This window comes from Mesocricetus auratus, unplaced genomic scaffold (assembly GCF_017639785.1).
Source record: "Mesocricetus auratus isolate SY011 unplaced genomic scaffold, BCM_Maur_2.0 Super-Scaffold_100008, whole genome shotgun sequence".
Taxonomy (NCBI): Eukaryota; Metazoa; Chordata; class Mammalia; order Rodentia; family Cricetidae; genus Mesocricetus; species Mesocricetus auratus.
Window position 1 is genome coordinate 43,794,826 of NW_024429192.1, and position 15,045 is coordinate 43,809,870.

General features: G+C 41.5%; 1 protein-coding gene across 1 annotated transcript in view; it reads right to left on the minus strand.

Moving 5' to 3' along the window:
• Nucleotides 1-15,045, minus strand: part of Morc1 (MORC family CW-type zinc finger 1) — a 167,369-nt gene that overhangs the window by 25,615 nt on the left and 126,709 nt on the right. Inside the window, exons 18-20 of the mRNA XM_040750317.1 lie at nt 14,844-14,912; nt 11,445-11,693; nt 8,405-8,509 (exon numbers count right to left, since the gene is read on the minus strand). Coding sequence (XP_040606251.1) covers nt 8,405-8,509; nt 11,445-11,693; nt 14,844-14,912 — 423 coding nt within the window. The remainder of the gene's footprint in view (nt 1-8,404; nt 8,510-11,444; nt 11,694-14,843; nt 14,913-15,045) is intronic.

The following is a 15,045-nucleotide window of genomic DNA, read 5'->3' on the forward strand; positions in this document are numbered from 1 at the left end:
CTTCAAAATTCTTTTCTATTTCTCCAGTATCCAGTCATTGTCCCTTCTTCTCAACAGCTACTATGAATATATACTACTACTACTACCACTATTATTCGTAGCCAAGCAACTATGACTTGGGAAACACTGGACCATACAGAAGCCTTGATTTGTTAATATTATTTATTATAATTTATATACTTTAAATTCTTGTCATGGTATTTCAAAGCAGAATTCACAATTTGGTTGATCCTCCCCAGCAAACAAAACAAAACAATACATCAAAAAAACAAAAAAAAATTAATCTAAGTCTACCAAAAAAAACCCTGAAAATTGTATTAAGAAATAAAGGAAATATTTCCACTTAGCAAAACTATAGGTCAATTTAAAATTGCCACTGAACAGCCAGGCGTTGGTGGCTCACGCCTTTATCCCAGCACTCGGGAGGCAGAGGCAGGCGGATCTCTGTGAGTTCGAGGCCAGCCTGGTCTACAGAGTGAGTCCAGGACAGCCTCCAAAGCAATACAGAGAAAACCCTGTCTCAAAAAACCAAAAAAAAATTGCCACTGAACATCTTCATTGGTATACGCCTGTTGCAGCAGAAGTATGCTGTGTCATTGCTGTCTGACATTTTCCCCATTTAGCCTCCTGGTTTGCAGTTCCAAGATTTATAGCCTCTCGGGTCACCTCCCCAGCCTTATCCCATATTCTCCCTACAGAGTTTTTCTTTCTCTGCTTCCTTCTAGATTACCCAATGAAGGCTGAATCTGGCTTCTCCCAAATTACAGAAGGTGGCTTTAAGAGACACCCTTCATTTGACACAGAAATATTTTCATCTCATCACAACCAATTATCCCATTCGTTCCTGTAGCAACATGACAGCAGGTGATATTATTCTTACTTTATGTACAAAATACAAGTCATAGCAGGTCAAGATTTGATAAAGCTAGCAAGCAGCATAGAGGTCTGAATCTGAAACTGCATCTTCTCTCAGGCTACAGACTGTCATCTTCCCACAATACAATGCTCCTCATGGGATATGGGTAAGAGTGTTTTTTCATTTTCAATGTCCTTTAGGGGCTACAATTATGCACTTTATTAGTTGCCTCTCACAATATCTGGCACAGTACTACTTAGTAAACTTGCCTTGATGATTCGACTCATGGTTGCTGGCGAGTCACTCACAGGTCCCTACTACTTAGCTGTGGACTAAGTCACCCATGAGATTGCATGTTTCCCCTTCATCTTGTGGAGTCTGCCTTGTCTGCTGTTTGATGATGGCTGACTTAGGGGAGGCCGAGTGGAGATAGTTTTCCTCGAAGCCCTCGGTCATCGCTGGACAGTGTGTCATGAAAGGTCCCCAAGGAATGGTTTGGTACTATCTGAAACAACTGGAGGTCTTTCCAGCTTCACATGAAGGTGACCAGAAAGGGTTGACTAAGAAATGCTCTTCTCTTGAAATGAGGTAACTTCAATATTCTAAAATCTTCTCATAGCATTCGGTGTATATGACTACAATACTGATGCTGTTTCTTATGGAAACTTGTGAGGATTCAGGACAAGGACCAGAGTGAATAGTGCAGAGTTAGGAACCTATTAGGTGGGCTCTTTGCTACTCTATTTTCTTTATCTGATTTTGGGTCAGTCACCTTTTAAACTCCTCGTCATATAAAACCGATTGCCCAAATTTAGTTGCAGTTGTCTTGGGTTGTTCTCTGGGCTGGATTTTAATCACCACTAACAAAGGCTAGACTGACACTTGCTGGCTCACCCAGTGTCCTTCAGTGTTCACAGGGTAACTCTGTCACTGATCCTAGGAATTCAGACAGCCCTGGTGCTTTCAAGGGGCTGGTAGTAGCCCCTCAGAGAGAATGACTAAAAATAAAGAGCAAACCAGGTGTCATTGTGAGACCTGGCTTAGCTCTGACACAGAGAGAGGCCTCCACCCACTTGTCCCTTTTTTCACAGATCCTTCTTGGGCCCAAAATGTGTTAACTCTGTTCTGAACACTCGTGGTACATGTCCCCAAATATCTAAGCCTCCGCTGACTCTTAAAGTATTTCTGGCAGAATGACCTGGTCATCAAGCTTTTGAAGATATAGAGAACAGAATTCTGTTGACAGAAATCCTAAATTTGGAAATACTTGAGACAGGAAACAGGTCAGAATATCAAGCATTCATCAAAAGAAAAAAGAAAAAAGGGCTTATCACTGTGTTCAGATGATAAGCCCATATGCCAGTCAGCCTGCAAGACCTGATCCACAGAGGGAGAAGTATCCATAGAGAACAAGAGAGTTACAATCAGTCTGATCAAAATCTGCACAAGGTACTGGAAGAGAGGACTCAGCATCAAGGGAATTCACTGCCTTGACGGCAGCCACATGGCAGCTTCCTACCCTCTAGGACTATAGTTCCAGGGCATCTGATGCCGATTCCGACATTCTCAGACTCCTTTGTACATATGATGCACATATACAACACAAAGATGTATGTGCACATGCACATGTACACACACACACACACACACTCAATCAATGTAAAAAAAGAATCTAAGAACAATTCACATTAGCTGTGAGGACTGCTGACCTAGGGACAACACTTTTTTAAAGGTTGTATGATATCTCATTATTTTAAATCTCAACTATACATGTATAACCATGGCATAGAGATATTTGTTCATGATTTAGCAAACTGCATTTACCTCATACATTCAGACTAGTAACTGAAGATTAATACAGATGGAAACAGATACAAGAAAAGGAAAAAAATTGATTCCTACTAGAATCAGAAAATTGCTTTGTGAATTTGGACTACGGAGCCCAGAAAGGTGAATTAAGGCACACATATGCATATTCAAAATTTGTACTTTTGTCTCTCTTATTTGAGTTCCATAAAATCATTCTCACTCAATTTCTCAAATTTGGAGGTTTTTAATTTGAGTGTTCTTCAAATTCATCATTTGCTTTTGTAACCTTCTGTTGGAGTCTGACAACCCTGTTTGGCCACTGGCATTAGCAAAGGGCCTTTAGGGAGGCAAGTCTGTAGTTACTTCGTATATTTCATCTTATGACAAGACTTGAGAGAGCACTTAACTCCTTGTTAGGCTGCTTGTTATTCTCTTCCCATTGATTCCTTCCATTTCTATTGTTTCTCTTATGCATGATGTAGCAATAGCTACTCAGACCGCCTCACTTTTGAGTGTGACAGTGGGGCGTGGGGTTACTGATTAAAACCGGGTCCAGTTCTGGTTCCTGGATATGGAACCCAAGTCGCAAATTTCTGGCTGGGGTCTGGAGTTGAATTGTCAGTTTATCACACAGCAATGTACAGGAGTTTTTAGTACATTTTAATCAAGTCCTTGACAGAGAAGTAGGACACTGAGCAGTAATGGGAAATACAGTAGTGTTTACTCAGTTGCTGATTCTACTGACAAAAACTGTTATAAGAGATGCAATGAAAGACCTTCTACTTCTTTCTTAACTGGGATGAGGCAGGGAACATTAGGACATTACACCTAAGTTTGGAAATGCTTGAGACAGAAAACAGGTCAGATTATCAAGCACTCATCCATGGATGTGGCAAAGTAATGGATTTTCTGGAGGTCAAAGGTAAGACAACACTAGGTCCTGTGGAACATTAGTGGTAAGTCTATGGCCACAATCGCATTAAAAACAAAAACAAAGAAAAAAAAAGACTCCCTTCTTCCTAAGAGTTAAGATGAGGGGCTGTCCAGAGAGCAATGCTCTGACAGTCATCTGTAAGATGTCTCTACTACAACTCCAGGTTGAGTAGAAAAAATGAACACTGAGAAAAAATAAAGTACATTGTCCACGTCAGATGAAGGGAAACAAGGAGAGAGACAGGATTAAGGAGATTTACAGTAATCTGAGCAAGGAGTCAGTGCTGGATTAAACTTTGTTTAAAGATTTATTTTTATTTCTGTGCAGGAGTATGCTATATGCATGTGTGTCCATGGAGGCCAGAAGAGAGCATCAGATCCCCTGGAGCTGAAGATGTGGGCAACTCACAATGGACATGGGTTCTGGGAATTAAATTTTCATCCTCTGCAGAGGCAGCAAGTGCTAAGCCATCTCTCCAGTGCCGTTTGTTGGTCATTACAAGTTTTTAATTGGCACGTAAGTACTTGTAGTTACCTATCGGTACTGTACTAAGTTCAATACATGTATACAATGTGGAATGGCACATCATGGCTATTAGCATTTCCATCTCCCCAAATATTCTGGGTTGGTAGCCTCTGAACTCTTGCAGTTATTTTAAATTACAGCATGAGTAATTGTTGTGGACTACTATTCCTTTCTGCATTATACATAACCTAAGGCCATTTCTCCTTAGTTTTAGTATCCACATCTTTTCTATCCTTCTACCTTTGCTACTCTGTATTGACGTCTATAAAGTCAACTTTTCAGCTTCCAGAAACGTGTGAGGACATGTGTGGCTTAATGTCCTTCAGTTCTATGCATGTTGCTGTCAATGGCATTCATCTTGGTGTGTGTGTGTGTGTGTGTGTGTGTGTGTGTGTGTGTCATACACACTAGTTCTAGATGACTTTGGCTCTTAACATTGATCCAAGACTCTGGTATGTAGATGTTCATCTATAGAACTTTGGAATCCATCTAGCCTCAAATTCTCAGATGTCTGCTGCATGGGTATTTTTTGTAACCCTCATGTTTGAGTGAAGAAGGTTGGCGTGTCTCAGCTGATTCAAGTGCAAGAGGCTGCTTTGACAACTGGTCAGTTACCACAGTCACAGTGATGACAGATCAAAGAAAATGTCCCAATGAGCCCTTAAAGATGAAGGAGCTGTGGTTGGACAGCAGAGCTCAGTATGACCACCTCCAGCAGTGTGACCATGGGAGACCTTTTAATTTCCTCATCTGTGAAGTGTGAATGAAATGTTCCTCCTCAGGCCATCAAGAAGATTAGATGAAGTACACAGGGGAAGAACAATCTTGGTTTCAACCTGGCCACACAGAAAAGGGAACCGGTTTAGGTAACACACTCAGATGCACACACTCTCAGACCTACATACACGCTTTGCCCTACACACACACACACACACACACACACACCCCAGAACATGAAAGCAATTCAGTTTTCCAGGGACAGAGATGATACACTTGTTTCCCTAAGTTGTTGGAGGATGACTTCTGGGCTAATAGAATTGTGGAGAGCAATGAAAGAATTTGCTGAAATTTGAAGGGCCCCACACCAATTCAACTGGGATGTTACCTAGCACATGGAAGACAATTAACACGCTTTATGTTTTTTTTTAAAGCCTCTCATTATTTTCAGGGCAGTTTTTTAATGTCTAGAAAGTGCCTTAAGCTTAGTGAGTCCCAGTTGGAAATTTCCACGGTGCTGAATAATGCACAAGGACTAACCAAGAACACTTTTATTGCATGGCTTCAGAAAATGAATGGCCCACAATGGCTGAAAGGCTGAGCATAAATTAATATCAAAACTAAAAAAATTGCTGTGGCATTGGCAACAGTCGACATAGCCTGAAGCAACTTCAGACAAGGCAAATGAGCCCAAGATCTTGGCAGTATGTTACATGTGACACATAGCATAAGAAAAGGAGGACATTGAAAATCACTCTTTAGGGCAGGGCAGGGCCCTTGCCCAACAGTAGATGACCAACACGAAACAAACTCAACAGCATGTCTGTAAGTCCTTTGTCTCAAAATGTTGTGTCTGAGCTTGTGGTTTTTTTTAACCTTACAGATCCTTTGGGTATTCATCACGGCTTCTGGTTTTATGTTTTTAAGGGATTCCTGGGTGTGCAGATGTGTGTATCTACATCTGTGTTCTCATGTTTTTTCTTTGGTTCTTTTTTCCTCTGTTAGTTTGTTTAGTCCTCCTCCAATTGATTTTTGTTTTGTCTTAGATGCCTATTGCTTTCTAACTAGAGATAGAAAGGGTGTGGATCTAGATAGAAGGGAAGGTGGGAGGAAGTAGGAGGAGGAGTTTGAGGAGGGAAAAACCATAATCAGAATAGACTGTGTGGGAGAAAAATCCATTTTTAATAAAAAAAAAGAAAAGGAAAAGGAAGATTTCGGGGCAGGAAAGAGGAAGAACGTAGGATAATAGATGAAGCTGTTAGGATACTGAGCCACAGCATCAAGGTGACTTGGAAGAAAAAAAATGATTCCATGGCTGAAATAATAAGCAGTGTGAGATAATAAGCGTTGGTGAAATCAAATATGAATGCAAGAGGCAAGCGATGCTACTATTGAGCTTGGACACCTGTCAATACAAGAGCCAGTGAGGTACCCAAAGCCAGAAAGGAGGAAAACTAAGTGCCCTAAGGTGAACATGCATCTTTTCTAGAGGCAGGTGGGTAGCCATTATTAACACAGTCAAGAAAAAATATGCTAATCAGAATAAAATTGTTCCCAGGCAACATGAAACCAGTACAGTAAAGCATAGCCAGGCATGAGGTAAGGACTCTCCGAGTGAATGGAGCACATCACATATCCTAGTCTATTGTACCTGTGAATAAGGCACTAGGTTCTACATTCAGTTAAGCTCACCAAAATAATGCATAGTAGCATGGCAGGTGAAGGATGGGTGTCTGGTGTTGTAGCTGATTTTTCTTCCTTAAGCAACAACTTCTTGTGACTGCTTTCCTCCTTTATCTCCAACAAGCAGAGCATCCCAATGAAATAGACATAAACACACACACATACACACACACACACACACACATCTGCTACACCACATCCACACACATACAGAGCAATTAAAAAATAACTGTGAAGGATCTTAGGGGTTAAGAAACTGTTTCTTATTTTTGTTTTGTTTTGTTTTACTTTAAGAAAGTATGAACAGATAAGCATTCATAGGTAATTATTTTCTAGTTGAATTATTCCAACTATGGCCAAACAGAAATTAATGTTCATCTCGATAATGCACACTTATGTAAATTAATTACTTATATGAGTTTGAAAACGAATACCCTGCTAAGATCACATCACATTCACACCTACAAAAAGCAGAACCTGACAAATAACCTCACAAAAACAACATAGCTAATTTGTAAATAAGCACTTACTAAAAGCTTGTGCATGGTTTAGAAAGGTGACAATGTGACAACTCCATCAAAAGCACTGATGTCTCTGCAAAACAAGTAGTGATTCCTAACAGTCACGGGTGCAGCTGTGTCAAAGTGTGCATCACAGAGCTCCGTGGTTAAAACGCTGCTGGTAGCTCTCCCTTCCTTTTCAACTTCCGGTTAATTTCGGCTCTCTTTTCTACTTTGAAAGGGCTGTTATGTTTACTTTCTAAATGTCCTGGATTTTAGAATTCCTTATCATTGATATGAAGGGGTTTTTGTTTGTTTGTTTGTTTTGTTTTTGGTGTTGTTGTTTTCCTGCTCCCGTATAGAAATTACTCCTTTTCAATGTGTTTCCTTTCTTTTTCCAATTGCTTCTTAAGACAGCTGCAATGTGCTTGATGTGATGCCTGGAAGTAGCAGGGCCTACACACAAATAGGAGAAAGCCAACTGGCCAAGGTGATCACAGCTGGGGATGGAAAATGGACACATGGGAATTGATGGGGCTCCGTCTGAACTTTTCCATATTTTTCTCCTAAATAAAACCTCCTTACAGTCCTGTTGTATGCCTTACTTCAATAATGTTCTCATGAAGGGACATAAATTCAGAAGAATTTTTTCCCATTGGGCCAATTACACTTTACACATTTCATGAATATAAAGGGATGCTATGTAACATATGGGCAGTATCTTCAACAGTGCCTCACAGGAGAGGAGTCAATGGCTTGGCCAGTTCTTGACTCAATCCTGAACAACAAAGGATTGTCTTTGGCTTAGTGAATAAAGGAGATTCCACAGTTACCGAGATACATAGATGCTTGATGCCAACCATCAGTCAGAATGATGATGCAATATTTGTGCAGTGAGAGGAAAGTGGTTTTGGCTAATCTAGTTTAAGTCAATTCAAAATTATATTTCAGGGACAGATGTTACAACTTAGTGGTCCTGAGCACAACAAACTAGACAGATAGACAGACAATAAATACCGACCAAATATCAAAAAAGAATTACAATTTCTGACAAGAGTCCATATTTAAAATTGCATATGATTTGGATTGAGGTATGGGGATCTGGTATGCTCTTCAAATCTTATGTGGGATTTTTATACATTGACACCTGTGTCAAAGTTCTCTCAGTCTGGTAACGAAGAAGAAAGGAGTCATGGGCTAGAGTTTAGTTACAGATTTACTGGTTCATGCAGCCACACATAACTGCTAATGTCTCTATGACATGCTCCTTCATCTCCAAGTGACTAAATTGTATGTTTCACTACTCACATCTAACAGACCTTCAATTTTTATGAATGTGAAAGCGTCATAAGGTGCATTCATCAATGAAGTTAGTCTTACCAGGATTACTGCTGGATCTCCACTGCTAGTTTCAACTTCCGCGAATGCCTTGCATTCCTGTGCAAGGTTTTCACTCTGCCTGCTCTTTGTTTCCCATGAAGGGACCTAAAATAGCAAAAAAATTATGCAAGGGTTAGAAGCAATCAATGGAATACATTACACAACTTTATTTCATAGAGACTATATCTTCAGGGTAATTCAGGAAAAATTCAACTGATCCTTGCCCTCCAGAAATGTGACTGGCCAGGCATGACAACATACACACATCTACAAGCCCAGCACCTAGAGGGCAGAGGCAAGAGGGATCACAAACCAAGGACAATCTATATAAACAGACCATGCAAAAAAAGCAGCAAGAAATGGAAAGACATAATCATTCAAGTAGGTACATGTAAAGTTCAACTACAATACAATTTTTCAAAAAAAATACCTTTGTTTTAAATACTCATAAAGAATTAATGATCTCCTGATTTGTCTACCCCATGTTTGATTTACATAAATATGTCTTCCAAAACCAAAATAATTTAAGTTTTCAAGAACTGACAAACATCTGCCTCCATCTGAGGATTCTCCATCTGCCAATGGGTCCCAATCTGGCCCCTGCCCTCTTCACTCCACCAGGAGCAACAGCAAGTCTTCCTCATATCATTCCTATGCCTAAGTCCGGTTAAGTAAAAGGATGTTTCTCAGACCTATGGAATTTAGCTCTCTTGACCAGCTCTTTGTGAATCTCATTCCCCACTTGGCTTTAACGATGAAATACATTCCCAGTTCCTCCTCTCATAGCACTAGCAAGTCCTTCACAGTCTGTGCAGTTACCTTCCCAGCCCTGTCTGCCTCCTTCTCATGTACCCTTCACCCCCACTCACTCAAATGTGTCAGCACTTCACAAGCTCACGTGTCCTGTTTAGACCTCAACTCTAAATCTAGGGTCACATGTGCGACTCTTCCCCTTGCAAGTGTCACATTTTAAGCTGAACTCATGTTCCTCTCCACAGGTCATTTGCTCTCTGGCACTTCCTATTTCAATGGATGTCCCCCCTGTAGAGCCAGCTTAAGTAGCTCAAAATTCAGTTGTCATTCTTGTCATATCTCTCTACTCATTCAGTACCACAATATATAATCAGGATGTGACCACCTCCACCACCATCGTTCTAGACCACACTCCCATGATTTCTCCTCTGGTGCAGCCTCTGAACCACTTGGCTCATGACAACTCTATTAATCATAACCATGGAACAGAATCCATGCACCAGTTATCAGTCCCAGAAAGGGACTTCTGCCCATTCCATCCTGGTATTGATATTGGTACACAATGTAGGCAACCGATGGATAGAATACTGCTTTGCCTATATAAAGAAGAGAGAGACCAAAAGCAGCCTCAGTGCTGCGCATCCCTTCCCCACAGCAGTGTGTGTCTCTAGGAGCCAATGCAGGGAAAGGCAGTGCAAGGCTTTCATTTGGCAGAACAATCCCATGTCTTCCCAGAGGAGGTCAGACTTCCCAGAGGAGTTAATCAGATGCTATGTGACATGTGACATGCAGTATAAGCAAAGCAAAGCAGTGCTTCTCCCACGTGGGAGATGAACCCTGCATCTGGCTTTGGCTGAATGGGCTTCTTACCTCTTGACAAGCAAGTGACCCAGGCCCACAGATCATTTTTTTGTGGCCAAAGAGAGTAGAATCCAAGACTTCTCTTACCAACTCTCTACTAACTGTTCTTCTATATTAGGCCAGACTAACCTTTCTGGAAAAAAAAATCTCAACAGCAACTCTTCAGTGTAAAACAAAACAAAAAACAAAACTCTAGTGGGTCCTTGCTACTTTTAGGGCAATGCAACTCTTCCTCAAGACTTCCAAGACTTAACATGGTCATGAGTCCTGTACAGGTCACACTCCCACTCCCTTCCATGACTCCGTGGTACCACTGCTTGTCCCCTTAAAATGCTTGGTATTCATCTGTGGATCAAATGCTCTGCCTCTCTCGTTATCAATTTAATTGAATGGAATTCGAAAAAGCAGGGACATATCCCCCTGGAGACATCCTTGTTATACTCAGTTACATTCCCCGATTGTAAGCACTAGTGCTCTCGGGTCACAAACAGTTGCCGTAACAGAAGCTGCAGAGAAGGCCGGGCAGTTAGGATTCCTTGTTACTCATGGCTAGCACCAGAGTCTGGTTCCCAGCACACATATCCAGTGGCTCACAATTGCCCATAACACCAGTTCCAGGGTATCTGACATCCCCTTCTAGACTGTGGGTACCCACCCACATATGGTATACCTCTACACAGACAAATATGCATCCACACAAATAGAAACACAAATAAATTCCTTAAAATGCTCCAAACATGCTAGGCAGAGGAACATCTGAACCTAGCTACTCTGGAGGCTGAAGATAGTAAAACTCTCCCAAAACAATACAGGCCAAAAGCCTAAGCAGCTGCCACTGACACAGTTGCCATTTGTCTATCAGAGTATTAAACTGTTCTATAGGGAGCCGGATGAGGGCAGAGCCACATGAGGGTGGAGCCACATGAGGGCAGAGCCACATGTGCACTTTGTTGAAAGGTCCACAATAAGATTATACAGAGTAGATAAACACACACACACACACACACACACACACTAAAGCTACAGAAGTGTCTGCGTATATACAAGCAGGAGGAAAATACGTTCATTTCATATTAGCTTTACATACACATACATTTAAGTTAATCTCTATATTTAGGATATAAAATATGTGGTTTTAACGACACAAATGTAAGACCTTTTCCCATCACTTGGTTGAGCTCAACTCTCCACGTTGTGCTGATATTAGCAACCTAGCTTTTCTTCCAAGATAGAGAATTGGTGGGAAAAAATAGAAATTGGGACTCTATCCAGCAAACACAGGTTGCAATGTACATCCCATAATTAGAGTGAGCTAAAGATTTGAAAATGAAGCAAAACCTTTACCAGATGCTATTTCCAGAACAAGGAAGTTATTAAACATTTTGTGAATAGGAGAAAAGAAAGGAAAAAGAAAAAAAAAACCTGCCTGAGATGCCTCCCCAGACTTGAGGTCTTGTGACAGAGCAGGCGCATAACTTGGCTGCTGATGTTTCACTTTCTCCTTCATGGTCCTCTTCGGAGCCTTAGTCATGCAGATAAACTCCACATCAGAGTCAGTATCCTCTGTGCTTCTCTTTTGGCCTCTTTGGCAGGACAAAAGCTCACCAGATGAAGGAGGAGTGCCTTGAATTCGGTCTATCACTGAAGGCCCCCTTCTCCCCAGTTTGGATTTTTCCTTAATGAAAAACAAGAAGACATAATTTTATGAGATGGAGTTTGACTATTTATGATGAGTTACCATTTTCTCCCATAGCACTGAATCATAATTTTATATAATATAATGTAGTTTGATTATATTCACCTCCTATTTCTGACCTCCGATTTCTCCCAGATTTGCCAGTACATGCTGTAGTTGTTGGAATGAGAATGGTCCACATATGGGCATATAGTTCAGTTTTCAAAGCCCACAGCATTCCCAGTTAGCATGTTTTTTTACACTCTCATCTTATTCTTGATCTCTCTTTCTCTCTCTCCTTCCCTCCCTCCTTCTTTACTTCCCTCCCTCCCTCCCTCTCTCCCTCCTTGTGAATCAGACATGAGTTCTCAGCTACTGTCTCAGCCATGCCTCCCTGCCTGTTGCAATGCTCCCTGTGATGAAAGCCATCAACCTCACTATCCTCTGGAACTGCGAACCCCTGAGGGTTCTTTTCCATGTTGCCTTGGTCATGATGCTTTGTCACAGCAGGAGAAAAGTAACTAAGACACACCCCCTTTCCAATCTCATCTTCTGTTTTCCCCTAAATCCACTGAGCCCCACTAATGCTGCCTATATGTGCTGTGTGTGGCACTATCCATAGGACACATCCACACCTCTGAAGAAAAGGACTCTCCTTCCCCTAACAGCCATCTGCTGCTACTAGTGCCTCAGTGTTGGGCTAGCACTCACGTGCCCCTCCCTCATCCATGGCAGAATGCTGGCTGACTAGATCTTGGGCAGGTCATGCATGTAAAACTCAGCTCCTGTGAGTTGATGAGTGCAAGGGTGCCACCATGTTCAGAAGACACGGATTCACAAAGGCACTCCCTTGTTTCTCACTCTTACAATCTTTCTACCACCTCCTCCATGATGTGCTCTGAGCCTCGTGGGGCAGAGGATGGTAGAGATGTCAGTTTGGGCCTGAGAACTTCATAGAAGCTTTTTCTCTGCTCCTCAACCATTTGGGAAGCTCACACTCATAAGAAGTCCGAAGATCAAAGGTTTTGGACAGCCGCTTTAGCGAGTATATACTTCAGTAATGGTTCACTCAAAGGTGGATTCAGAAAGAGTGGCAGAGGGGGGCTGAATGCGGAGACCTGACGCACTTGCCCTTTGTTCCCTGGAGCATGTGAGCTGAGGTAAGTTCCCATTTCTGGGCCAATCCCGCATCTCCCATCCGGAATCCTGCATCCTGCTCCTGCTGTATATTTTTGCAACCTGTGAGTGACATGTGTGCTAAGGGTACTAGAGAGTATGTGCCCCTCCTAGATAGAGTCTGGTCTCTTCTAGAAGACAAAAAGAACTGGGGACCTAGGGGCAGGTAGGATATGGGTAGAGTTCTGTCATTCCAAGTTTCCTTCAGTGACTGACAGGCTACCATCGAGGAAAACCAAATTTAATACAAATAGAACATATCGCTCCCATGCCTGATTCTACAATTCAGCTACAAGTGAGCTGGGTAAATTTCTACGAAAGGAGGGGGTAGGGTTATGAGCTCATGAGCATTCCAACTTATACTGGGTTCATAAGTTTTTGGTTCCTATATGAAATACAGAAAATGGAAGTAACAACAACAAGGACTAACGGGACACTCTGGAAGCAAATGCTTCAATATCTAAAGCAAATGTGAAGAAATACCAAGACATAAAATATATACATCAAGACCCAGAGACTGATATTGGGTTCAAGCTTCAAGCTGAAGATCATAAAAGCAAAGCAGCCGGGCACTAGCTCTTACCTCTACCTCAGACTGAAAGGATATCCTGGCTCCATTAGACCTCAAACTGCAATCCCAGACTGCTATACTCTCCTCAGTATGGCTGGAGAATCCTGAGACTGAGCCAGCTCTAAGACATTGCTCCTGTCTTATTTACCTTCCTACTGCTGGGATTAAAGGCATGTGATTCCAGGTGCTGAGATCAAAGACATGATCTCTGTTAGTCTTCACTCTTGTGTAGGCCATGGTAACCTTGAACAGAGATCAGTTTACCTCTTAATCCTGAGTCCTGGGATTAAAGGTATGTGCCTGATCTCTACAGCTTGAAACTAACTTTGCTTTCTGAATCCTCAGGCAAGCTTAAATAAGTCATAATATATCACCACACATCTATGTTGACTAAGCCGTATGATCAGTTAATAATGGCAGGGGAGAGGGCAAGCAGGAAGGCCTGAGTTTGGATCTACAGCATCCACATAAAAAGGCAGATGCAGTGCTGGGGAGGCAGAAACAGGGGCATCCTTAGGCTTGCTGACCAGATAATTAGCCAAATCAGTAAACTCCAAGTTTAGTGACAGGCCCTGTCTCAGATAATAAAGTAGGAGTGGTTTATCAAGACACATGATGTAGCCTCCTGAATCCATGTGCATGCATGAGCAACTACACACACACACACACACACACACACACACACACACACACACCCATGCCTAATCAGTAGATGAGGGACAGTTTCCCAAAAGACAAACAAACAAACAAAAAACAAAGCAGATAATGTCTGAGAGATAACAACTAGAGCTGTCCCTTGGCCTTTACAAGCATACAGACATTCATATAAGCATGTCTGTACACACATGTATACCCAATAAACACACACTCATACTCAAGAATTATGTATACAGACTACTTCTAGGTAGCTTCATCTCCATAGCTTAAACCATTGTCTCTCCCATAGAAACCATGGAAGAATATCTTAAAGAATTGGAGTTGTCATTGTATCCAACCATTTAAATAATGGGTGATTTACATATTATTTATGTTTTATTTCCTAAGTTTTTGCTAATGAATATGTATCAGTCTAATGAGAAAAGAGTGTCAGCCAAAATATATTAGTGCTTCCTTCTGTGACTGAGGAAGTTCATGTGAGAAATGTAACACAGATGGCTGGAGAGTGCTTCACATATTTATTTAAAACTTTTGAGATTTTTAAAATTTTTGTTTTCATTTTATGTGTATGTATGTCTTGCCTGCTTGTTGTGCAACACATGCATGCAATGCCCTCAGAGGCCAGAAGAGGGCAGAACATCCCCAGAGACTGCTGGGAATTGAACCTGGATCCTCTGGAAGAGTAGCCAGTGCTATCCACAGTTGAACCATCTCTCTGGACCCTGGATCCTATTTTAATTACTTACCTTGGCTGCTGAAGAAAGACTGGAGGACTTGAACTCAGGGATTCTACTCATTGTTATAAGCTGAGGCTTCTATGGAAGAAAATATTAAAGTAAATTTAATAATTAAAAAATCCTTCAGTTGGCATATTACAGAAATTCAGCATTCTTCCTTTCTTAATGAAGTATCTGGATCACACTTCTTACCCATAAACCTTCAGTTCTG